This window comes from Hypanus sabinus, chromosome 14 (assembly GCF_030144855.1).
Source record: "Hypanus sabinus isolate sHypSab1 chromosome 14, sHypSab1.hap1, whole genome shotgun sequence".
Taxonomy (NCBI): Eukaryota; Metazoa; Chordata; class Chondrichthyes; order Myliobatiformes; family Dasyatidae; genus Hypanus; species Hypanus sabinus.
The window spans coordinates 30,478,748-30,506,332 of NC_082719.1; the positions used below are offsets into that span (position 1 = coordinate 30,478,748).

The 27,585-nt window shown below is 39.8% G+C and overlaps 1 protein-coding gene across 1 annotated transcript in view; it reads left to right on the forward strand.

Moving 5' to 3' along the window:
* slit2 (slit homolog 2 (Drosophila)) overlaps positions 1 to 27,585 on the forward strand; it is a 430,357-nt gene that overhangs the window by 262,961 nt on the left and 139,811 nt on the right. The window contains exons 6-9 of the mRNA XM_059988947.1: positions 10,354 to 10,425; positions 12,459 to 12,530; positions 13,897 to 14,060; positions 16,485 to 16,629. Coding sequence (XP_059844930.1) covers positions 10,354 to 10,425; positions 12,459 to 12,530; positions 13,897 to 14,060; positions 16,485 to 16,629 — 453 coding nt within the window. The remainder of the gene's footprint in view (positions 1 to 10,353; positions 10,426 to 12,458; positions 12,531 to 13,896; positions 14,061 to 16,484; positions 16,630 to 27,585) is intronic.

Below are 27,585 nucleotides of genomic sequence, written 5' to 3' on the forward strand. Positions count from 1 at the left end.
ATAGGCAAACAAACAAACAATTAACCAGACAACCAACCAATTGTCCAACTGAGAAGATAAGTTGTAGAATCCTTAAAAATGAGTCCTTAGGTTGTGGGATCAGTTCAGTGTTATGGCGAGTGAAATTATGCATGCTGTTTCAGGAGTCTGATGGTAGAAGGGTAATAACTATTCCTGGACGTCGTGGAGTGGGACCTAAGGCTCCAGTACCTCCTTCCTAATGGCAACAGTGAGAAGAGAGCATGGGGGTCCTTGTTGATGGATGCTGCTTTCATGTTGCTGCACTCCTTGTAGATGTGCTCAGTAGTGGGGAGGGCTCTTTTCCTGGAATGGTCTGGGCGACATCTACCACCTTCTGGTTGGTTTTGATGTTTCCATACCAGGCAATGATGCAACCAGTCAGGATACTGTGTGCCTAAACAAGGTTTAGATGACAGGCTGAATATGTGCAAATCTATACGAAAGTAGAGGTACTCCTGTGGCTTATTGCCTCTGTGCCATGCAGCAGTAATTCAAACTTGGCCTAACTAAAGTTCTATAGACCCTCAACATGACTTTCTACTTTTTATACTAAATGACCTGACTGATAAATGTAACTATATTCCTTCTTTATCACCAGATCTACTTGTGATAGCATTTTCAGGAACACATTGACTTGTTTTTGAAGATCCCTCTGTGTTGCTATGGGTCCTGCTATATTTATGTTCTTTCCTACATTTGACCTCCCAAAATGCTATACCCTACACTTGTCTGGCATAGACCTCATCTGCCATTTCTCCACTCTTATTTCCAACTGATCTATATTCCGCTAGAGCCTTCCTCACAATCAACAACTCCAGTAATTTTTGTGATGTCTGCAACCCAGCTTTTAGTCCAAATCGCATACATATCAGAAATGAAAGATATGCCAGCATTGATCGTTTCAGAAGACTACTGGTCACAGCCCCTCATTGAGAATAATTGTTATCCACTCTACCCTCTGTATTCTATGGTCAAGCCAATTTGAAACGTGGGCTATAAAGTCTTTGTGGATCCCTAGTGCCTGAATTTTATGGAGCATCCTACCATGAGATTCAAGATTGTTTAACATCATTACAAGTATAAAGGAACACAAAATAACTGTTACTCTGGATGTGATGCAGCACAAAAGAAAAACACAATAAGATAAAGAATACAATAATAAAAAGAACACAATAAAATATAAATACTTAAGATGGCTTGTATGATTGATTGTATGTCTGTAAAGTGATGCTAGGCACAGGAGTGTCTGTACTTAAGGTGGCTGGCAAGAAATATTAAAGTAGTGGTGGTTGGGGGTTGTTGAGGAAGGGTTAGTGAGTGGAGGTGCTGATCACTCTTACTGCTTGGGGAAAGTAACTGTTTTTGAGTCTGGTGGTCCAGGTGTGGATGCTATGTAGCCTCCTCCTTGATGGGAGTGGGCAGGGTGGGTGGGATCTTTCATCATGGTGCTTGTCCTTCAAGGCTGGTAGGCTGTTGCCGCGGATCCACTAGGCATTATTACTCCCTGTTGTAGGGCTATCCTGTTTGCCACAGGGGAGTTTCTGTACCATGCAGTGATGCCCTGTGCTGCCTGTGCACTTGTAGGTGATGGCAATACTGACGTGCATAGTCCAGCTCTCTTCAGGCTCCTCAGAAAGTAGAGGTGTTGTTGAACTTTTCTGATTGTGAGACCATGAGAGGTTCTATGAGATGTACACAACCTTACTGGACATTAACCAGTGAAGTCCATGTGGGTGACATCTCCTGCCTTACTCTCATCATCATCTCCTCAAAAAGAATATGATCAGGTTGGTAAGGTATAAATTCCCATGCACAATGTCCAAGCTTTTCCAGGTGTGAGTAGCTACTTCCTTTAAGAACCACTTCTAATAATTTCCCTACCACTGGTGTAAGACTTACCAGCAGATAATTTCCAGGTTTGTCCCCATTGCTCTTACTGAACAAAGGAAGAACATTGGCTCTTTTCTGGTCCTCTGGAAACTTGACTGTGGCTAAAGAAATTACAAATATCTCTGTCACTTGGTCCTTCAGAAGACCCACCACACCTTCCTTTTTCTGATATCAGCATGGCTTAGAATATCAATATGCCCCTCCATGTTCTCACTACTCCCTTTGTCCCTCCCCTGGGTAAATACCAATGGAAGTGTTCATTTGGCATTTCATCCACTTCCTCTGGTTCCAGGAATAAACTCCTTGAATTGTCTTTACCCTCTTCCTAGCTATATAGAAGTTTGCTTGGGATTCTCCTTAATCCTATTACGAAAGGGCATTTTATTGCCCCATTTATTTCCTGTTTAAGATCTTTCCTGCCCCTATTTTGTTCTTCAAGGTTAACTCTCCTATTACAATTTCTTCTCTGTCCTTTTGTCTGAATTTACAACATCTCTAATCATCTAAGAACCTTGGTATCTTTCTTTTCTCACAGAAACATGTTGGTCCTGAATACTGGCTATTTGACCTCCTAAGCAAGTCACACAAGTTAGGTATGGACTTGCCTACTAACAGCCATTCCCAATCTACTCTCCGTTGTTATTAATCTTCCCCACATTAGCACTTTTCCAGAGGTCTAGTTTTCCCTTTGTGTTAAAATTCAACTAAATTGCGTTTTGATTGTACCTTTTATTTCCTTTTTAATCTGTGCTAAAACTAAGGAAGATTTTTTGAGGTATAGTCAAAGTCGTGCAATAGTAACAATAGCAGCCAATTGGTATAAATCAATTAGCAATGTGATATTGACCGGGTGGTAGCTTTAGAAATTTTCACTGTAGAACTAATTATTGGCTAATGCATCAGGCAAAACCCTGTTGTTCTTTGGAAGGTTTTGACTGCCAGAGAGAGCAGATAAGGCCTTGCTTTGAGAAAAGACCACCCACCCCCAATGTGTCATCACTTTACTTGTGAGCACAACCCAACCAGTGCTCAGCTTAGTCACATCTTTGCAGCAGGACTTGAACCACGTATATTTTACCCTTAAACCCATTCTATAATCTTAATTATAATTTATAATCTTAGTAATTTTATTAATCTCCTATTGTAATTTGTTATAATCATTCCCAGTACTTTAAGACTTTAAAGAAAAGAACTTCGTCTTTCCGTCCAAAGATTAAATCATTAACTTAAATTGTGACCAGCATTGAGCCCAGGTCTGATTCCAGTGGGACTTCACATTCCACCTCATATTCTGATTTGTTGTCTTTTATCCACACTTTTCGCTTCCTGTCTTAAGATATTCCATAATCCAGTTTGCAAATGACTCCTTGACTGCATGCTCTGACCATATTTGCTACTCTGTTTTGCACGCTCTTACAAAGGCTGCCTGCAGTCGACAAAAGTTTACAACACAGAAGACCATTTGGTCCATCATGTCTGTGCAGAACCATTCAGCCGAATTCCAACCTTCGCAGCCCTGGCCTAGATTGCAGCTCGTTCACTATGTTCAGTGTCTCTGCCTCTACCAGTTTACACCGTGTATCCCAGACAAGTTCCTTACCTCCCATCTAATCCTCCTACCAAGTCTCCACCACCTGGTTTTTGACATCTCTGGTAAATAAAATAGCTCCTTCCTATTCATTTTATCCTCCAACAATATGCAATAGTGTACATCTCAATTAACTCTGACCCTCCTTACCACATACCCACCCCAGCTGCTTCTGCCCTGTAGAAAACAGCCCTTACTGGCAATGCTTTTGTAATTCCTCTCTGGAAAGGAGGTATTAATCTTCTGTTGTAAAAGTCTCTCATGATTGTTGTGTTACTTACACCTCTAATTTCCAGATTTATACAATGCTCTACATTAGCATTGTCTTACCCCTTGCTGTTCATCAATTTCCACCCAGCGTGATTCCATTTGATTTGCCTCTTTACCAGTTAGGTTGAAGGCCTGTTGTCATGCTGTATAATTCTGTGACTATTTCATTCAATATTTTGGACTCAATCATCTTAACCACAAATTGACATCAGCACCCTGCTGAGTGAAGTTAGTCCATTTTGGTAGGAAAAATTAGAAAAGAAACATATTACCTCAGTGGTGAAAACGCAAAGGGAACTGGAGTGCCTTACAAAAGGCTATTGTGCAATTGCTGCAATTAATTAGGAAAGCTAACGGAGTGTTACTGCTGCAGCTGGTGAAATTGAATGCAAAGGTTGGCAGCCAATCACATAAAACATTGGTGAGACCATACCTGAAGTATTATTCACTGTACAATATTGGTCTCCTTATTGAAGGAAGGTTGTTAATGCATTGGAATCATATCAGAGAAAGACTAGTACCTGGAATGGGTCGATGATGTCAGGATGTGAGGTTGGACAGGCAAAGCTTGAGTGGGCTGGGATACGTAGGAGTAAGGAGGGACTTATCTATAAGATACGGAGCAATCCTGACTGAATGGACGTGAAGAAAATGTTTTGGCTTATAGGAGAATCTAGAACTTTCTCAAGAAAAAACAAGAAACTCAAAAAAATGTTGATTATTGGCTACAGGAGTTAGAAGCCAGAGGTCCATGAGCCAGTCTTTATCAGGAGAACAGTGGTGGAGAGGTTCAGTAGCTTAAGTTAATTGGCAGAGGATTTTCCCAGGGACTAGCATGTAAGTGTCACTGCAAAGGAGGACTAACAGTGCCTCTACTTTCCGAGAAGTTTGCGTAGATTCGGCATGACATCGATAAGTTCTGTACAAACTTCTATGGATGCACGTAACTTAAAACATAAATTACTCAGTATAAGCATTTGATCCTCAGTGCCTCATAATTGATTACAATGATCATGTATTCACCTCATCTCTTGCTGACCCACTGTTCTCTTAGACTTTGCTCCAAGTGCATTATAGTTGCTGAAAAGCAATGTGCCACTTCTGTATTTGACATGCCTTGAGAAATCTGCACTGAAGAAATCCTGTTATATCTGGGGCAGACTCGTGCATTATTGTTTCACTGTTTACTATGTAGGACAGTGTTAGCAAGTATGATTCCCATACTCTAATCACACAATGATGCAGTTCCTGTGATTTAGGCTATGGTGTTCAATGGAGTAAAGTGCAGAATCTGCCCTTTCAAATGGTCTTGACTTCATTTTTCTAGCCCACAGCACAACCAAGACATCACTGCCCACTTTTTGTACCTTCAAGCAGATAGTGAGGTTTTGCCTGAGCTATGATGATGTCATAGCTTTCCCCTTTATTGATTGCAATGCTTGAGATTGGATTTAAGTTATTGTCTATGCCCATTAATCCATAACAAAAATTGCAGAAGGAGACCAATTGAAAAGTAAGTGTAGAGAGTATAGTGTAAGAGTACTTGAAGTCTGGATTAATACCAGCCCCAAGCAACCAGTAGCACCCAATATATCTGTTGTATGAAAAACACTTTGTCAAATGAGGCAGTGAAACCTTTCCAGGCTCCTTGAGTATTTGAAATGAATGCACTCTGATAAAGCAAATAAGAACTTGGTTTATTTTCAGTCACTTTGTGAAAACTTTCAGAAATAGAAAACATGTTTGCCAGCACTTCACAAAAAAACAGTGATTGTATGATTCATACAATATTTCATTGCTCGTTGCTAAATCTAAAAAGTCCCAAATATTCGAAGAAGATCTGATTCTGCCAGCAGTGGGGGAGGTTTCGAGTACAGTTTGTGTAAGTCACTGGATCAGATACTTGAACCGATTCTGTTCAGTGACCACTCTGTTCAAAGCTGAATAAATAAAATGTTTGAGAATGCAGTAGACACCTTGTACCAGAGTTTGATCTGCAGTTGAATGAGTCAACTTTACCAGGCATCAGATCTTTGCTTCTTGGTTATATTCACTTCATAAGCGGTGAATGCATGGTTGAAGAGTTGCTATTTGCAAAGGGTCTAGAAACAGATACAAAGGGAAGTCAAATTTGAGGTTGTTGAGCAAAATTTCAAAGAGAAGGACCTTCTGCTTAGCAACATTCTACTTGTGCATCTGATGGAGCAGCTTCAACAACAGGACATCACCGTGGGGTTATTAATTTCTTGAAAATGTTGTACCTAATATACTTACCATTTACTGTGTAATTCACAGACAACATCATGTTGCAAAAAACCTAAGTGATTAGCTGTACAAATCAATAACTATTGCTATCGCAGCAGTAAATGAAATCAAACACGATGCTCTCAATTCTCATCTATTTCAAGAGATTTGTAGTAAGAATGATGAACAGTTTAAACACTTGCTTTTACACAGAGATGTCAAAAGGTTCTCAAAAGGAAACTGACTGAGACACATTCATGTGCTTTTTGAAACTGTGATGATATTCTTTGAACACTCAAATGCCCCATTCAGTAATCAACTCAAGAATATTAGGCATGGCATTGCTTATTTGTCAGAATTATTCAAAAAGTTCAATTAAATCAATCTTCAATTGCGAGGAAATGAGATGAATCTTACCAAAGTCAATTCAGTAGTGTCCACATTTCTGTCCAAGTTAACCATATTTAAGTCCATATTTAGCTCCAGCAATCTCTTCCAATTTCTGAGCTTCTCTGAGCTGGAAGAGAAAGAAAGAAGGCCCGATGATGAACTTCAAGTATTTGTGCCTAGCTGGATGAGCTGCTTAAAGACATGTCAGATAGATTTCAGGATCTCCTTGTGATCAAAATTCCAGATTGGGTAATTAATCCATTCCTGAATACTTGTAAAGAGGAACTAATAGGAAGGATAGAAGAGGAACTGATTTTGCTGCAAGGTTACCTTGAGCTGAAGTTGTGGTTTAAAAAAAATAATATCAAGACCTTTGGTTGCAGAAAGCAATCTCTGAACACTTTCTTGCACTGTGGAAAGAGGTCAAGATGTTCTTTATTGCCTTTCCAACATCATATTAGTGGAGCGTGGTTTCAGTGTGGTCACTCAACTTCTTACGAAGCAATAAGATAGATCACAAATTACTAAACATGGGAATCTGAGACTCCTGAATGACATTCAGCGTGATGTTGAGAAGCCAATATCACTGTACCAAGCCCATTCATCTCAATGGAAGGTGAAAAAGCAATGAAGTAGTGAATAGCTGGACAACTAATGTACGCTCTAAAATTATTGATGAAAATTGTTTTCACCGTAATGAAATAAAGAAATAATTTTATTTGTAGCTCTAAATAGCTTTGAATACTTTTTGCAATCATTTCTTATTGCTTTGAATTTGCTGTTTCTATTTCACTATGCACTGTAAATTAAAATTCTTTAGGGTTTTTATATAATGTCCAGAAAGGGAGGGAGGGCACTGGGGCTGTGGTCTGGGAGCCAAGGGGTCAGTAACCCAAAAATGTTTGGGAACCACTGACCTACAGCCTCACTTTCAAGGACTCTTTACAACTCAAGCTTGATGTTAATTTTTTTTATTTACACTTTGTCCTTCACTTGCACATTAGTTGTTTGCCAAACTTTGTCTTTTATGTATAGTTTTCCGTAAAACTCTATTGTATTTCTTTTTTTTCTGTCAATGTTTGCAACAAAATGAATCTCAAGATAGTATGTAGTAACATATACGTACTTTGATAATAAACTTACTTTGAACTTGAACTTAACCAGGGACCACTATTTTAAAAAATGTTCATTTAAGATAGAGATACAGCATTTTTTCTGTCACAGGAGGGTCATTTCGTTGGAACTCTTCCTCATTGAAAAAGAGTCTAGGCATTTTTAAGGCGGAATTAGTTTGATATGTTAGGAGGTAAGAGGTTACATCAGACAGTAAAGGTTGAGGTTATTGAGGGTGGCACATTTCATGCTTTTCCTTTGTGGAAAAATATTTATACAGAATCCCTTGAATCATTTTATTAAATGGATCCTATTATTTCAAGAGTGGTTTTCTCCCAAGTACCTGTTTCCAATATCGTCCTTAATCAAGCATTTTTAACATTGCACCAACTTAGAACATTTATTGCTTTTATACTTTTTGTCCTTTTGTATAATTATGTGCAATGCAACGTAACTGTGATCACTCCTGCAGTAATGCAGAGTATTACTTAAATATAAAATCTTGCCAATCTTTTTTGCTTACTAATGCATCAGCTAGTCTCTGTACCAGCCAGAACATCGCAGATTTATATTTTAATGATTTCGAAGCATTAGCTCCCTTCTAATACTACTTCCACTGGTTAGCTTCATTTCCTAGGTCTAAATCCATAATTGTCAACTTGAGAGACTTGCTTAGCAAAGTTCTACTTATGTAATTTAGAGAATTCTATATCATCCGTTTTAGACATTGACTGTATCTCAGTTCATATGATGACTGACCATCACCAACCTTACTGCTTTTATGCTTGTTACAAATTTGTTCTCCTTTGGACTGTAATGGTTATTCTTTAGACTATCATTTGGCTTTATGTAAGATTATGCTAGATTCTTCTCTCATGTATTTGTTACACCCATTTTAATCAGCCATCATTGTTTCTTTACTAGCATGACTCATCTGAACACCCTGTAACTTGGTATGTTAAGCTTCCTGTCTCTATTTAAGCCAAGATTCTATTACAGCAACAATATCACAGTTACATCTATGTACCAACAGCCTCAACTTACTTGCTTGCTTCCCTGCATAAAGCACAGCCAGGCCACTATTTTTTCAAACACTTGTTCTCATTATTTCTTTTAATTTCATTTTTTTTTGTTTTCCATTTCGAGTTATGTTTTTCTCCCCTCTGAATCTTTGTTGAACACACCAACCTGCTGCAAAGGTAATCTTCAGACCAGCGCTTCAAATCATTGAAGTATAAATTTGTGATGTTCTGGCAGGTATAGAGACTACCTAATGCATTACTAAGCATAAAAGATTAGGTCGATTTCATGTGTAAGCATTCTCTTTTGAATTAATTAACCTCTGCACAATGGGAATAGTTGACTTTAGTACCTTATTAGATTAGATGGGGCACCAGCTACTTTGTGACTGGTATGATTATGGTATTGAGGCTGATGGTGATCACAAGGGTGGATTTGGCTGTGATAGCTTGCTATTACATATACCTGAAAAATAAGAAGCCAGAAGGCTGATGATATTTGTGTAATTGCACCAATCACTGATCACGTCCTTGAGAAGATTACATGGATATATTGTATAAAGTAGCATCGGATGGTCAATTATAAAAAGAAAACAGAAAATGGTTCATTATTACATTATTTTTTGGCTTATAGTAGAGAATTGAAAAGAATAATTATGGAAGGTTCATCAGCTTACTCTACCATACATACCTTCTTCTAAGGTCTTTGCAAATCAGTTTTCATTTCTGACCTTGGCCATCAATTATTTGGATTCTGATTTTAGTCCATTATCAACAAATCAACATAAAGTCATCAATAGATGAATTTCATTGACAAATAAAGATCAGTTTTATTTGAGGGAGGGTTCCAGTCTCCTTTTACATGTGCATCTTTGTCAAATTAAGTGCATATTGGTAAAAAGGCACGACAGTGGATATTCCAGAATTATGGAATCATATTCCTTCACTCCTATCTCAAGAATGCAGTAAATTCCAAACTTATTGTCTAACCGGGACTATTTCTGTTAATGCCAGATTCAGCTTGCATAATAAAGCAATATTTACTGGATACTGAGGTATCAGTATCTCAAATCGCTTTTATTTAAGTGAAGAATACCATCCTGATTTATTTTCTGAAGAGGATTAGTTGTCATGATGATCACAAAAAGATTATGTTTTCTTTCGTGCTTTTTGTGTTTATGGATTTAACTGTAGAGAAAATTGCGTACTGTCCGCATCCTCCTTTGTGGACCTTTGAGATTGTCTAGTAGTTACTGGATGATAACCGAACTGTGTTTTGCGCGAGGGAAGTCATTGGCGTTTGCCGAGGTTGGTGGAATTAGCATGCAGCTTGGTTCCTCTGATAAATGGATTCTGTTAGGTCATCGAGGGGAACAGTGTGACATTAAGTGATTTACAGTCCTTTTCCTTTAATGAAATTGTTTCAGTGAGATGATGCTGAAAGCTTTTAATGGATAGCTTTTCTTGATGTAATGAAATTGTATTCCGCCGGCATTTAATAAGGTACGGTTATTATTTACTGGAACATAAACTGTGGTGCTGTCGCCTGCACACATTCTGAGGAAGGGCAAACATTTTCAAATGGCTGGTACAGAGAGAATAAATATTAAAGGCCAGATCTGAAGAGGGAGTGCTTATGGTTGTGGTGTCTATATACTTGTGTGAGCAGAGGAGAGAGAAATGGAAAGATATTTATCACCAGTAAGAATGGTTTAGACGAAGGGCCTAGTTACAGAAAAGCCTTAAGGGAGGCTTTGTGGTACATAACACTGCTAATATTCTGATTTTCTGAGTTTATCCTCCTAATCTATTTAACAGGCAACTGGATTACAACCAGATCAGCTGCATTGAGGATGGAGCATTCAGAGCTTTGCGTGACCTGGAAGTGCTGTGAGTACTGCTTCAATTTGCCTGTGGGGCAGCCCTTTACTGAGGGATTATATGTGGAGTAGTTTATCAGAAGTTTGTAATCTGCGCAGAGGAAAGAGATTTCTATGTCAGACTAAGACCTGGTAAACCACCTGTGCTAGATGTGTTCAAAACAAATTTTACTCCACACATTAAGATCTTTTCCTTTGATTGATCTCTATTGCATTGGATACCTGTGAGTAAATGCACACACAGAAAGACATTAAACATAGCTAACATGAAATCACTTCAGAATATTTTAAATTATATTTACACAGAATAGCTGGTGAAGACTTCCTTACCTTGCTTGCTGGCAGCACTCAAGCAGTAATTGTGAAATGAATTATGAAATAAAGTTACTGAGCAATGTGTGAAACTAGAGATGCTTTGCAACTTGCTACCCAGGAGATACCAAAAGAAACGTAACTACAAAGTTTTGACCTTTTGATGTTTTAATGCAGTCTGTGGTCAAGAGAAAGGCAAAGCCTGGGAGAGTTGAAGCACTTAGCACATTCTTGTCATGTTTGGCCTTGGGACCCAATGGGCCACATTCTTTGGATATTTGTAGGTATGTGAGGAAGCAAAGAAACAGTTCCATTTTTTTTGCAATCATTTTGATCAGCAGATGTTCTGGTCCCTTTCCTTGAGCAAAGGGCATGAAGTCACACCTGGAGTAACTTCTCTGGTTCCTAGCTCATTTCCCATGGAAAAACTGAACCTCTACCAGAACAATTAAAAATCGTATTACTTCATACCAAAAGTAAGGTGGCAAAAATCCTGGCAGAAAGCTGAACATATTAGCCATCCCTAAACAACTTGGTAAGGGCGTTCCATGTAGCTACATAACTCTTCTGTTACACCACCTGAGTCGTTAGTTGTAGTTTTCTTCTTAAACTGGCTGTTTATACAATAATCTCCTCCCAGAGCTTTTAGTCTCACTGTAATTTTGAACCATAGCTAGCACACCTTCCTGCGAACTCGATTTTTATGGCAACCATTCAAGGAATCATTACAATGTTCAAAATCTTACAGAAGGAAAATAATTATGAAACGGCCTTGCAGTATTGACCTGAAGAGGAACTTGCATCACAGTAATCTGCATTGACCACTGTGCTTAAAAAAAGTCCGTATTTTTACTTCTGAGTTATCAATCGTATTCTACTTTGGTTTTGTAACAGTTTCAACGGCTTGGTAAGGGTGCTTTCCGCTAACACAGCAGTTAATATAGCTTCCAATAAAGCAAAGATCAAGGAACAGAAGGCTGGATTCCAGGCACATCTTCCCACAAAGCAGAACTATGGTCCTTCTGGTACAAAAGCTGCTTACTGTCCAGTAATTTGCAAATACTGTTGATACAGTAAGCAGATAGTGTATTGATTTAAAAAAAATAAGACTTGAACATATTCTCAACATGGCTGAAACAATGAATAAATCGCCATGTAACTAATATAATGGAGGTTGATGCTTCAATTTAATTGTGACAGCATTTTTTTATAAAGTTATAGATAGCAAACGTTATTAGACATAGCTTCAGGGAAATATCACAGATTACTGCATCTTGTGCCTTTGGAAAATATTCCAAAGAAACAACAATAAAAGAGGATGGTAAATATCAAGTAGCATTTGAATCTTACCTGCACCACAGTTATGCAGTCAAGTCAAGTTAGTAAGCACTGATTGAAGGAAAAGAATTGAGATCAACATTTCAAAGTAAGGTTCAAAGCAGTACACAAACACTGTCAGTGGCTACTCTCTTCCTATAGTTCAAAGCTCACATTTCCATTCTGGTATCAAGCACACAGTTCCGAATAAGCAAATATTTGAACTTCTCACAGAAGACATGATTTGCCTGTAAGAGCTTTGAACTTCCCACAGAGCGGAAATGTATTTCCTTCCCAGTATTATAGTTAAGTCCACATGGCCCTATCATTAATAACAATCAAATTAATTGTCAAATGTAAGAGATTAAGTAATTTAGTGAGATGTGTATCTTGCTGTTTTTTTTTGTCTTGCAGTACGATTAACAATAACAATATCTCTCGACTCTCAGTGGCGAGTTTCAACCACATGCCCAGGCTAAGAACCTTGTAAGTTAAAAAAAGAGCACTTTTAAGACAAGTATAGTGTTTATAAACCTCTAGTACTGGAACAATATTGGAATTACTGGTTAAATAACGACAAAACTATATTAAAATGCATTATTCAGAAATACCTCCCATTTCGTTAGAACTGTTTCTCAAGGTATTTTTTATCATGTTTAAACCGAGGCAAGCTAGAGGTGAGCTGGAGACAGTAAAATTGAAATGCTAATGCTGTAGAAATTTATTTTGCAGACTTTTTTCCAATTTATTTTTATTTTAAGAAAGCATGTCATGTTGGCTACTGAAGCAATCCTATCTTAGAGTATTTAATTAAAAGTAGCTGTCTATCCAGCAATCTCCTGAAAGGAAAATTAGCATGCTGGACAACATTCAGAGTTTCAATATCCATTAAGGTATATTTTGTTAGGATTGAATGCATTGACTAAAAGATTTTGATGAAATGACATTACATAGTCAAAGCAGGAGTCGAGACAGCCACTTGATTTATTGCTTTTGTCATCCTTTATTTTACTTTGAGGAACATGAAAGCCAGTCTGAAGTAATTTGCCTAATTTAGGGGATACATTTGTCTGATATTTTATTAATGGCGAGCTGCTTTTTGCCAATTGGAAAAGAGCCATGTTCTTGTGAAGGTCCTGTCAGGAAAAGCAGCTGACTTAATTCCCTTGCTCACTGACATTTGCGTCTTTTAATTTTGGAGACTGTATTGAGCACAGGTCCCAAGGGGCTAAAATCTGTTAATCCCTTTCAGTGATTAAACAAAAAAGGAGGAAATCAGAAAAAAAAGATGTGAAAAAGATAATTCCATATTGTATTATTATTCTATCTTGCTCAGCAGAAAATGGATGTCATCCACTAAGTGGACTTTGGAGTCCGTTTGTATAGAAGCTAATGACGGCAAGACTGATTGGTGTTTTTAATTAGGAGCCAGAGCTTCCATAAGCGTTATTTTTCTCACTGGCAGTATGCTACCTCTGTTGTGCATTTTGCTTCTTTTCATTGTTGTTTGGTGAAACTGAAGTTTTTGAATTCCATAATTGGTTTTCTGGCTCTTTGGTGCTTCTTGAGCTCGTAATCCAGTCAAAAGGGAATGCTTTGAATTGATTTTGTGACAACCGAGCCAACTTTTATTAATTAATTAATCTTTAGCTAAAAGGCTGCTGTCACACAAATGCTGCTTGGAAAGAGGGAAAAAAAACAGTGGAAGCATTGGAATTGACCCTGTCAGGGAGCCTTAAATTTCCAGATGAGATTAAAAGATTGATCCCTGATTTTCTCGCTGAAATTGCATCACTCATTCGCCCTTGTTCACTTAAACATATTAACTCTGTTCCTTGCATTTTCGTTCCAGCCGCCTCCATTCAAACAACCTGTTTTGCGACTGCCATTTAGCATGGCTTGCTGATTGGCTGCGGCAGCGCCCGCGGGTTGGGCTTTACACTCAGTGCACGGGTCCTGGTCACCTGAGGGGCCACAATGTTGCCGAGGTACAAAAGAAGGAGTTTATTTGCTCCGGTAAGTGGAGAACAAAAGTACTGATCAAAGTGCATATGTACATCACACTAAAATGTAGGAAGCTAGTGTTCATTTGCTTTTTGAGTAGAGTTGTGTTGCCATAGTACGTGCAATATGTACAGAAATAGTGAACGGAATATGTTGTAATTACTTAGCTGCTGAGCAGCGTATATAAGGTAGTTTTTGTCTTTAAATTTCAAATTAGTAAAAGCATTTATTGAAATGTATAATTAGTAATATATGTATGCTCTTATTAATACTTGTTTGCTAAATTATGCTAAGAAAAATACAAATTAAATGAATATATCAATAATAAGATACATGATTCTAATAGGTTCGGAATTTTCACAGCTTTTTCCTGCAGTGAGCTAAGATGTTGAGCGATATTTTAATATATGTCATTATCAGTGTAATCAATGTTCTACATAAATGAGATGGTAATGTTAGAAATATTAGATGAAAAACCTGGTGATACTGCTCCGTATGGCTGGTTGCGTTTTATTCCCCAGATTTCTGCATGTGTTGGGTCCTGAGGGAATAGGAGTATTGGGAGAGGGTCTTACTTTTAGTTATAGTCTTTTCATCTTTACTGGTAATTCAGGGAAAATATAATATCTAACTTTCATTGGGATGTTATGGCTGTCACAATGGTGTGCAAAGTGTGTCATCAGCGGACTTTGCCTTCTTTCAAGCCACTGGACAGTGAAGTGCAACTTCCATCTTGCTCGCAAATGCTGCATATTTTGTTGCATCTCCTGTATGTACGAAATATTCTTTTCTTTCCTCTTACTAGTTGTTAAGCTGAAAGGTGCTGTCTTCTTTATATTTTTGAAACTGAGGTCTAAGTAGCCTAAAATATCCATAATTGTTTAGTCTTTTGGTAATCATGCAGAGTTTATGGCAAGGGCTGCTAATGCATGGTGTTAATCTCATTGTGTTTTTTTATCATTTTTATCTCATGCTATCCAGATGAGGATGAAGGCAAGTTTGCTTTTACATTTTTGTATTCTGCTTATTATTCTCAACTCTCTCCTGTTCTGTCCTTTTGCAAACTGAATCTTAAGGAATCCAGCTGAGTTACTTCTAATCAATGCATTTTCACGCTACCAGCCAATTGATCAGTTTTTTGTTTCCTTACTTGCTACCAGAGTTTCTCCCCCTTTCCATAATACAAAATAATAGAGACAAGAAAGAAAGCAACCCTGAGAATCAAAGATGTGAAAAGTTGGCGGAGGTTCAAGTCCAGACCCAAAATCTTGAGAGCAAAGATTTTTGTTAATGATCTTAACCAGGGGATTTGATTGTTGCCTTTTACTTCACCAAGAGCTGCAGTTGTCATTTACAATATATAAGTCATTAAGTCATTCATCTCCTGTCATCTGCACAAAATTGTACAATATTGTTCACTTCCAAAATCTGGTTCCCTTGCATTAGTTTCTATACTCATAGCTTAGTGCAAGTAATTTCCTTGACCTTGAAGTTGCCATTTCTGTTATTTAAATATGTTACATAGCTGCAATATATCTTAACAAGTTGAGATCAAACTGATTCATCATTTACCTCTTGCTCTGATGCAAGGTAATTCTGCTGACTCCCGCTTGCATGTATTTAGCAATGTGTACTTCCATTTATTGCCGAGAATAACTGAAACCCACATCTGGCATAGGCACAAAACCAGATGTAAAAGCAGTGTGTGTGGGCTACTGACCAAATTGTCGACCTTAGCAACGTGTAGCTGGGTTGTACACTTAGCAGTTGGCATAAATATTCGTTGTATTCGCTGTTGAGCCTGTGGATAGTTTTATGACTGTAATTTGCATGTATTAAGATTAAGACGTAATTTTCAGTACTTAACATTAGTCTCTGTGTTCAATGGCTTCATTAGTTGCTGTAGTGTGCATTATTAGAGTTAGTACTATTGCAGATACGCTATGTAGCTAAATAATTTCTGCAAAAAATTCAGCCTGAGTGTATCAAAACCAGCATGAAGAATGGTACTGGAACGTGTGCATCTGCCCCAGTGGGTTTATTGTGCGTACAGTAGTATTCACTTCAGTTAGATGCATCAGAGTCCAGATTGGATAGTTTTATTCTCCTGCTCATATAAAATGAGAACAGCAGGTAGTATGTGTAGTTGGGTTTGTAATTTAAGTTTAAAGTCCCCACCTATTTTCATTTCTAGTGAAGGTTTTTCTTTAACTCTGTGGATAACATAGTTGTATCTGCAATGATAATTCATTTTGAAAAGCTATTGATCATTAGGGTTCCATCTGGTCATCCATTCATTCATGTTGTTATGAGTACACATAGAGAAAGAACAGAATGATAAACTCTAGTTAAAGCCGGCCAGTTCAATATAAAAGGGAGAGATTTAAAGGCACGGTAGGTTTCAGTGATTCATTCTCTTTCCTTTTGCTCCACTAGGCCCCCAGAGTTCGATGGCACAGTCTTGCAGTGTCCATTCCAAGTCCTGCCCAGCTGCCTGCACATGCAGCAACAGCATTGTGGACTGTCGTGGCAAAGGTCTCACTGAGATATCAAGCAATCTTCCGGAAAGTATCACGGAAATGTAAGCTTCTGCTTTTTTTTTGTTTAAATTCATCATCCCAAGTGTAGATACCTTGTGTTAACCTGACTCTTCAGTGAGGAGCATTGATGTTTCAATCGCTTTCACAGAGCTCAATATTTCAGATGATTTCTCTTCAATTAAGTTTCTCGTTAAAGTTAAAAGTTTTGTTTGACTGGCTATTGAATTAATTCACTCATGACAGGTAGAGTCTTTGTGTCAAAAGGCATTATCGTACACAACCAAATTTTTAAGTGTACATTTAACATATAAAACTGTTGGGTTAGACTTTTTTATTAAATACTCTGTGGGATAAACACTGACAATATATTTTCGGGTAGTAGTCTGGTAAAATGTATTAAAATAAACAATAAAAATAACAAGAGCGATAACAAGTAAATTATTTATTCCTCTTTGCTACCAAGTGGGCAATAACAAAGTGACTTCTTCATTATAATTAATTCTTGTGCCATTGCTTCTGTGTGTTGTGCAATGATAGAGATTTTGGATATTGAAAATGTCCTATTGCTTTCCATACAATAAATTCAGTTTTTGGCATCTAAAATAAAGATCTGAGCAAAATGTAAAACATGACACATTTTACAGAGTATATTCCACTGCACCCACTCAGTAAAACATGACACATTTTACAGAGTATATTCCACTGCACCCACTCAAACAAAATGTAAACCACTGGAAATTTTGGCATCGATGTGAAAGCAAAATGCCTCACGTACGAGTGATTTGAAATGGCTTAGAAAGCCTACAGCTCGGGCTGTGAAATGGTCCACATCCTAACACCACAGCAGATCAGCAAAGACAACAGGGCTGTCACCAGCCGGTAATGGCTGCGACTCCACCCACTGGCTGTGTGTTCCATCAGAATATTTTCAACTGGCCTCTATTACGGTGTAAACTTGATTTTCATGCTTTCCTGCATAAGTGGCAGTTAAGTCCCTAAGATAAGTTCTCTTTCTCTTTCTGAAGTACCATAAAACTCATTCTTTCATCTCCTCTAACGTCACTGCTGTCTCTTTGTTTGTTAATGCTGTTGGGACAAAAAGAGAAAAATAACATAAAAAGAGGAAATCCTGCAAATCGTTAGCTGGGCAGACAGCAGCCGACGAAAGAATGGATGTCTCAAGTTCATATTCATGCACCATAGCTGTAAAAACCTGGAGAAGCATATATCCTCTAAGCAGATACAAAGGGTGAGAATATGGCATGGAAGGCAGGTGACATTTAAAAAGCACTGAGGTTTGTTTGATGCATGAGAAATCGAGCTAGTAATGGGACAGAAGGCAGGATGTGCTGCAACAGGGTGAAAATGGGAATGGTTGAATTGTTGAACCATGTTTGTTGAGTCCAGAAGATTATAAAACCCATAACTGAAAGATGAGCTTGTATAAACAGCAATAAAGCCTGATACAGCTTCAACTTTTCCCAGTTCCAAAGGGAAGTCATCAGTTTGAAACACGAAGTCTGTCTAATTCTCTGCAGGTGAGTACGTTGTACAGCATTGAAAGTGAGAGATGGGTACAAGCAGCTGCTATTCAAAAATCAACTAATTTTAAGAAAGAATTGTTATCCTGTGATTTGCGTGAAGGCTGGCTTTTCTTTCCTCCACCATTCTTCACATATAGTGACAGCATACGAACCTCAACCATGGATGAGTGAAATATTCCTCAGGTTCTATAATGTCAATATGTATATCTCTGTGTACACTTGTAATTGATAACACGAAAGCCTTGAGGCACCAAGAATAATGTAAGTGTAGCTTCAGAGGGTGGAACTCAGACAAACACTAGATTCTGCAGTGTGAAACCAATATCATTCATTTTGCCCCGGGTGAAAGGAATTTCCTGTTTGGTGAATGCCACAATATACAATCTTACTATATGACGTCACTTCACTCTGATTTACTGCATATACAGAACTGAATTAACTTACCATAATGATTGATGTTTGTGTCATGCAAAAACATGAGGAATAGCATTTGAAGAGGTCAAGTAATTTAGCTCCAATAAATGTAGACAGCGCGAAAGAGCAGTTTGCCAATGTGTCAGATTGCTAAAACTAGCAGGTCCTTTGCGTATTTAACTTGATGCATTCAAACTCAGAAAATAGGTGATTATTAAAGTGTGATACATGAGATTGTTCTTCATGCATACTTTAGATAAAGCTGAGCCCAGAATAAACAAACATTCTGACAGAGAAATTGAAGGCTCAGTTAGATTTCTTCCCTCTTTAACTCAGAGAATTCTCATCCCTGATAAAGCTGGTAGAATACCTGGGATGGATGAAATGGCTCTCGAATGTTCAGTTAGCTGAGCCAGTCCGTATGAAGTAATAGCATTTACATACAATCACTTAGAGATGAAAATAACTTGCTGTCTTCCACAATCTCCTGCATTGGTTTCACTGATCACACACAATGCTCCTGGGAATTGCAATCAAGAGATGAACAATGTTCAGATGACGTTTATTTATTCATGAAAGAGTCAGAATGAAATTTATTGTTTTCTGGTAGCAGTACAGTGTAAGACTTTAAAAGTACTACAAGTTACAAAAAAAGTAAATAGTGCAAAAGGTGAATATCCCCGTTATCAGTGACAGATGTAATCAGTCAGAAAGCTCTCAGCGGTAAATCTATACACTTGCCAGAGTCACTGTTCATTGAAGCTTTGTCAATCAGAAAAATAGTGCAAAATATTTACTTGATAGACAGGATATTTTATAGACTGAGTTTAATAGAGAGAATTCGTACCCAAGTATTTTGCTTTCAATTTCAATTGCCTTCTAGTGGAAATTTCCAGAATCCACTTTGATAATATTTGGGAGATATACAGATCTGTGCAGTGTAGAAGGCTGTGTATCTTCTGTATGGTGTAGAGGTCTGTGTACCCGTTATACACTGTAGAGGGATGTGTACCCGTTGTACACTGTAGAGGGCTGTGTACCCGTTGTACACTGTAGAGGGCTGTGTACCCATTATACACTGTAGAGGGATGTGTACCCGTTATACACTGTAGAGGGATGTGTACCCATTATACACTGTAGAGGACTGTGTACCCATTATACACTGTAGAGGGATGTGTACCCGTTATACACTGTAGAGGGCTGTGTAACCGTTATACACTGCAAAGGGATGTGTACCCATTATACACTGCAGAGGGCTGTGTACCCATTATACACTGCAGAGGGCTGTGTACCCGTTATACACTGTAGAGGGAGGTGTAGCCGTTATACACTGTGGAGGGCTGTGTACCCGTTATACACTGTAGAGGGCTGTGTACCCGTTATACACTGTAGAGGGAGGTGTAGCCATTATACACTGTGGAGGGCTGTGTAGCCATTATACACTGTAGAGGGAGGTGTACCCGTTATACACTGTAGAGGGAGGTGTACCCGTTATACACTGTGGAGGGCTGTGTACCCGTTATACACTGTAGGGGGATGTGTACCCGTTATACACTGTAGAGGGATGTGTACCCGTTGTACACTGTAGAGGGCTGTGTACCCGTTGTACACTGTAGAGTGATGTGTACCCGTTGTACACTGTAGAGGGCTGTGTACCCGTTATACACTGTGGAGGGCTGTGTACCCGTTATACACTGTAGAGGGATGAGTACCCGTTATACACTGTGGAGGGCTGTGTACCCGTTATACACTGTAGGGGGATGAGTACCCATTATACACTGTGGAGGGCTGTGTACCCGTTATACACTGTAGAGGGCTGTGTACCCGTTGTACACTGTAGAGGGCTGTGTACCCGTTGTACACTGTAGAGGGCTGTGTACCCGTTATACACTGTGGAGGGCTGTGTACCCGTTATACACTGTAGGGGGATGAGTACCCGTTATACACTGTAGAGGGATGTGTACCCGTTGTACACTGTAGAGGGATGTGTACCCGTTATACACTGTAGGGGGATGAGTGCCCGTTATACACTGTAGAGGGATGTGTACCCATTGTACACTGTAGAGGGCTGTGTACCCATTGTACACTGTGGAGGGCTGTGTACCCGTTATACACTGTAGAGGGATGTGTACCCGTTGTACACTGTAGAGGGATGTGTACCCGTTATACACTGTAGGGGGATGAGTACCCGTTATACACTGTGGAGGGCTGTGTACCCGTTGTACACTGTAGGGGGATGAGTACCCGTTATACACTGTAGAGGGCTGTGTACCCGTTATACACTGTAGAGGGAGGTGTACCTGTTATACACTGTAGGGGGATGTGTACCCGTTATACACTGTAGAGGGATGTGTACCCATTATACACTGTAGAGGGCTGTGTACCCATTATACACTGTAGAGGGATGTGTACCCGTTATACACTGTAGAGGGATGTGTACCCGTTATACACTGTAGAGGGATGTGTACCCGTTATACACTGCAGAGGGCTGTGTACCCGTTATACACTGTAGAGGGCTGTGTACCCGTTATACACTGTAGAGGGAGGTGTAGCCATTATACACTGTGGAGGGCTGTGTAGCCATTATACACTGTAGAGGGATGTGTACCCGTTATACACTGTAGAGGGATGTGTACCCGTTATACACTGTGGAGGGAGGTGTACCCGTTATACACTGTGGAGGGCTGTGTACCCGTTATACACTGTAGAGGGCTGTGTACCCGTTATACACTGTGGAGGGCTGTGTACCCGTTATACACTGTAGAGGGAGGTGTACCCGTTATACACTGTGGAGGGCTGTGTACCCGTTATACACTGTAGAGGGATGTGTACCCGTTATACACTGTAGGGGGATGAGTACCCGTTATACACTGTAGAGGGCTGTGTACCCGTTGTACACTGTAGAGGGATGTGTACCCGTTGTACACTGTAGAGGGATGTGTACCCGTTGTACACTGTAGAGGGCTGTGTACCCGTTGTACACTGTAGAGGGATGTGTACCCGTTGTACACTGTAGAGGGCTGTGTACCCGTTATACACTGTGGAGGGCTGTGTACCCGTTATACACTGTAGGGGGATGTGTACCCGTTGTACACTGTAGAGGGCTGTGTACCCGTTGTACACTGTAGAGTGATGTGTACCCGTTGTACACTGTAGAGGGCTGTGTACCCGTTATACACTGTGGAGGGCTGTGTACCCGTTATACACTGTAGAGGGATGAGTACCCGTTATACACTGTGGAGGGCTGTGTACCCGTTATACACTGTAGGGGGATGAGTACCCGTTATACACTGTGGAGGGCTGTGTACCCGTTATACACTGTAGAGGGCTGTGTACCCGTTGTACACTGTAGAGGGCTGTGTACCCGTTGTACACTGTAGAGGGCTGTGTACCCATTATACACTGTGGAGGGCTGTGTACCCGTTATACACTGTAGGGGGATGAGTACCCGTTATACACTGTAGAGGGATGTGTACCCGTTGTACACTGTAGAGGGATGTGTACCCGTTATACACTGTAGGGGGATGAGTGCCCGTTATACACTGTAGAGGGATGTGTACCCATTGTACACTGTAGAGGGCTGTGTACCCATTGTACACTGTGGAGGGCTGTGTACCCGTTATACACTGTAGAGGGATGTGTACCCGTTGTACACTGTAGAGGGATGTGTACCCGTTATACACTGTAGGGGGATGAGTACCCGTTATACACTGTGGAGGGCTGTGTACCCGTTGTACACTGTAGGGGGATGAGTACCCGTTATACACTGTAGAGGGCTGTGTACCCGTTATACACTGTAGAGGGAGGTGTACCTGTTATACACTGTAGGGGGATGTGTACCCGTTATACACTGTAGAGGGATGTGTACCCATTATACACTGTAGAGGGCTGTGTACCCATTATACACTGTAGAGGGATGTGTACCCGTTATACACTGTAGAGGGATGTGTACCCGTTATACACTGTAGAGGGATGTGTACCCGTTATACACTGCAGAGGGCTGTGTACCCGTTATACACTGTAGAGGGCTGTGTACCCGTTATACACTGTAGAGGGAGGTGTAGCCATTATACACTGTGGAGGGCTGTGTAGCCATTATACACTGTAGAGGGATGTGTACCCGTTATACACTGTAGAGGGATGTGTACCCGTTATACACTGTGGAGGGAGGTGTACCCGTTATACACTGTGGAGGGCTGTGTACCCGTTATACACTGTAGAGGGCTGTGTACCCGTTATACACTGTGGAGGGCTGTGTACCCGTTATACACTGTAGAGGGAGGTGTACCCGTTATACACTGTGGAGGGCTGTGTACCCGTTATACACTGTAGAGGGATGTGTACCCGTTATACACTGTAGGGGGATGAGTACCCGTTATACACTGTAGAGGGCTGTGTACCCGTTGTACACTGTAGAGGGATGTGTACCCGTTGTACACTGTAGAGGGATGTGTACCCGTTGTACACTGTAGAGGGCTGTGTACCCGTTGTACACTGTAGAGGGATGTGTACCCGTTGTACACTGTAGAGGGCTGTGTACCCGTTATACACTGTGGAGGGCTGTGTACCCGTTATACACTGTAGGGGGATGAGTACCCGTTATGCACTGTAGAGGGATGTGTACCCGTTGTACACTGTAGAGGGATGTGTACCCATTGTACACTGTAGAGGGATGTGTACCCGTTATACACTGTAGGGGGATGAGTACCCGTTATACACTGTAGAGGGATGTGTACCCATTGTACACTGTAGAGGGCTGTGTACCCATTGTACACTGTAGAGGGCTGTGTACCCGTTGTACACTGTAGAGGGCTGTGTACCCGTTATACACTGTGGAGGGCTGTGTACCCGTTATACACTGTAGGGGGATGTGTACCCGTTATACACTGCAGAGGGCTGTGTACCCATTATACACTGCAGAGGGATGTGTACCCATTATACACTGTAGAGGGCTGTGTACCCATTATACAGCACAGAGGGCTGTGTACCCATTATACACTGTAGAGGGCTGTGTACCCGTTATACACTGCAGAGGGCTGTGTACCCATTATACACTGTAGAGGGATGTGTACCCGTTATACACTGTAGAGTGCTGTGTACCCATTATACAGCGCAGAGGGATGTGTACCCGTTATACACTGTAGAGCGAAGTATACCCATTATGTAGTGCAGTGGATTATGTACTCACTGTATGCCGCTATTTGGAGAATACATTTCTTCTTTACATATAGTTCCAGTCCTCAAATATCTGCATGTAAACTCTATCCTTCTCAATATCTCTAGGGTACGCTTTTCCCCAGCCAGAATATAATTCTTAATATTTCTCCCTCTGTGGGAAGAGGGAGACACAAATTATAGGCCATTTAGCCTTACATCTATCTTTGGGAAACTGCTGGAATCTATTATTAAGGAGCCAATATTAGGACATTTAGACGACAATGGTGAGACCACACTCAGAGAATTACAAACACGCACACTCTCCATAATTAAGAATGAATATGTTGGGATGGAGACAACAAAGAGATGGTTTGTTTCTGGGATTAAAGGATTGACGTATTAAAAAGAGTTTGGGTTGTTTGGATTATTGAAGACTCAGTGATGATCTTGATTATGATTATCAAGATTATGCCGGGGCGGGGGTTAACAGAATTCATGCTGAAACGATATTTCCCCTGGTGGGCATATCTCCATCTGGGAGGATGTAATTTCAGAATATTGGGCTCATTCAGTTAAGGTGGAGTTCAGTGGGAAATTCTTCTCTCAGGTGGTGATGAATTTTCTGTCCTTGAGTGCTAAATCCTAACGTGTAGATCACTTATGATCTTATTGAATTGTGGAGCAGATACAAGGGGCATGTGACCATGTGTTGTGGCCTTGCTATTCTTTTATATCAATTGTCCTCAATTCACAGATTTTTTGAACTACAGGATTTTTGTCTTTTATTTGTAGACCAATATACTTAAAATGAATATTTTTCTACACAAATGGAGCATCAATGTATTTTCCAGACCCTATTGAGGTGAAGGGGCGTGCAGTGAATTGAGCCCCAGTGAGTTTAAGCTGAGCACTTAAAAATTGCCACATTGAGTGTAAAAGGAGCATTAAAAACAGATTCCTGGTCTGTTTAATAGGAATGCAGGAAACAAGGCCCTGGTATGTTCAAAGAGAGCACAGAATATGGTGCTCTGTTGAATTTAAAGAGAGTGCAGGAAGTAGGGCCACAGTGAGTTTAAGAGGACAATGAGAAACAGCATTTTGTGAGCCAGATGCCAAGCCACTGGAATTTCCAAACAATCAGAAGGAGAATTTTCTTGCAAATAATGGGTTACCTTGAAATAATGTTCAAGATACTTTTTTTTTCTTCCACCTGTCCCTTACATATTTCAGAAGATCCTTTTGACCTCAGTATTGCTTTCTATCAAAACTGATGGTCCATGGTTTTCCAACCTTTCTATATCTCTCGGGTCTCTGGCCGTCCTTCTTATCCTCCTACCATGGCTCAGAGGCTTTCCTTGTGATCCACTGACAAGAGCTCTTCATGAAGAAGACTGTCTTGCGCACCTCACGGCTTTAACCTGATGTTCTTAGAATCATTAAGTTAGGTTTTACAAATTCATGCCTTTGCTATGGAGTGCTTGTTAAGAATATAGCTGAACAAGCCAACTCCCTCCCAGAACTTCCCATCCATTTAAACTATGATAACTTCTGCTCTCAAAATCCCGGTTTGTGCTCTTTCTACAAAATGCAGAAGTATAAAATATTCCCTATACTCTAATGATCTGGCAATATAGCTCTCCATACGACTTGTCTGGATAATTGCTGTTTGGTAATGATGGCAGATGGTTAGTGTTCTCGTTCTCAGTTCTTAATCAGCACCACTCTTGGCTGGTTCAGCAGTCAGAACAGCTCAGTGAAAGTGCCATTTACCAACTGTAGAAATATAAATGTACTTTCTTAAGCACTACCATACAATCCTTGTCAAGTACAGGTGTTGAGTCAAACCAAAAATTTGATTTTGGTAATGGTGTCGGAGACTAATGGTTAGTGAACAGGGACATGAAAGCCATTAATTCATAATTTTAATGGTCAGATATTACCGTTCAGGGTAATTTGTAACACCTGCCTATTCTTGCTCTAATTTGCTGCCTCTATGTGGTATAGTTATTCTACAGTTAGCTGTTAAGGTGTCAATTTTTATTTCCACTGATGGGTCTAATCCCCTGCCTCAATTTGAATACACCTGGTGTTCATTAGCTTGAAATCAATACAATGAAAATTGGGTAGGTGCGGTTGTAGGTGGGTCCATCAGATAAAACTGAATGGAGGCAAAAAGAAAAAATATGTCCCAATATATTTCCTCCTTGTCTGTACACTCGTTTTGGGCCTGGGAGCTTTCAGTATCTAGGGCTACTAGAGTATCTAGGCTTATTTACATTTCTTTTCAATCTGATCAGAATTACTGTGACTATTACTGGAGAATAGTATTACATATGCATGTTGAGAAGATGTAGAAGTACTTCCAGTACAGAAGCCATTGTAAATCCCCAGCTGCCATTTAACAGGCTGCTTTCAGTCAGCACACACATGCTTTTATAATTTATTGTGCAGAGCAGCTGACAAAATGTGAACAAGTTGTTAGTTTGTAGTATGAGATGTGCAGATGTTGATTACATCCAGGGGTAAAAATGACAAACACCACATTTAGTTTCTGTTACGCATTGTTGGGTTAACAATGGGGAAAAGCAAAACTTAGCACAATGGGACTTGCCAAAATGATGGCAAAATTGTTGAATTAGAATTAAAAGAAGATAACATGCAATATATTTTTGCATCTGAAAAGTGCATTAGCCTCAACTTTTTTCTGGTTTACGTATATTGACTAGCTGGATAGTACAGAACATTTACTTCTGGAAGTGACTGTGCTGTAGTCCGAACTTGCCTGAAAACTCTGTAAACAAAATTTTCCAAGAACCAAACAGGTTTTTTTTTGGCAAGTGTTCTTTATTCCGATAGACTGGATTTTTTAAACTGAGGGAATAGGATCATAGGAGTAGTAACCGTGTAACTGTGGTCTCTTTAGATTCCTTCAGAATGGAACTTCCCACTGTATGTATTCATTTACCATATCAATCTTTACATTTCAAGAAAGAGAAATTATGTTGTGTGCTTCCTTGCCAAATAAATTCTTTTAGTCTTCTGTCAAGGACTTGGACATTGTTTAATGGAGACCTCAGTATGTAAAACTTCAAGTGTCTGTGATATCTGCCTTTTCAAGTTAATGGTATTGAAGTAATTGCAATATCTCAGATGTTGTGTTGTCACTATTCTGCCCTGCTCTGTTTACAGTAATCCACTATGTTCTAACAATTTTCGTTATCTGTAGCCCTCTCGCTTAGTGGATTACGGAATATTGAAATGGAATGTGGCCATTTGGTCCGACAAGCCTTCGTCAGGTCTTTGAAAAATTTATTTGTTAGCCCAAGCTTTTCACAATACCTCTGCAGATTTTCCTTTTGATGTTTTATCCAGTTCCCTTTAGAATTTGTTATTGAATTATATCCCGCCATCTTTTCAGTCTATGCATTCCAGATCATGGTGACTTGCTGTGCTGAACAAATTCCCTACATCCTCCCACAAGCTTTCTTTTGGCAATTACCTTCAAGTTGTGCCCCCTGCCAGTGGATACAGCTTCGCTCCATCTACTCCATCAAAACTATTCTATGCTTCCTGTTATCCACTTCTCTTGTCAAGTGAGCCATTCTCAGGTGTTGGATTGTGGTAATCACACATAGAGTCTTCAATGTAAGATGAAAGTAAGAAATGCTGCTGCATTCAGCAGGGTCAGTCAAAATCCAGACATCCCACCTCTCCTAGAAGTTCCGGGAGTCTCACGCATATTGATAGCGGCTCCCTGATGCCCGCAAATTATATACGATATCCCAGAAATCAATTTTTTTTTAGAGCGAGCGAGTGAGGGGGTTAGGGAGAGAGACAGAGAGACAGAGAGAGCATCCTGATTGGTCTCTCTTTGTGCTAAGT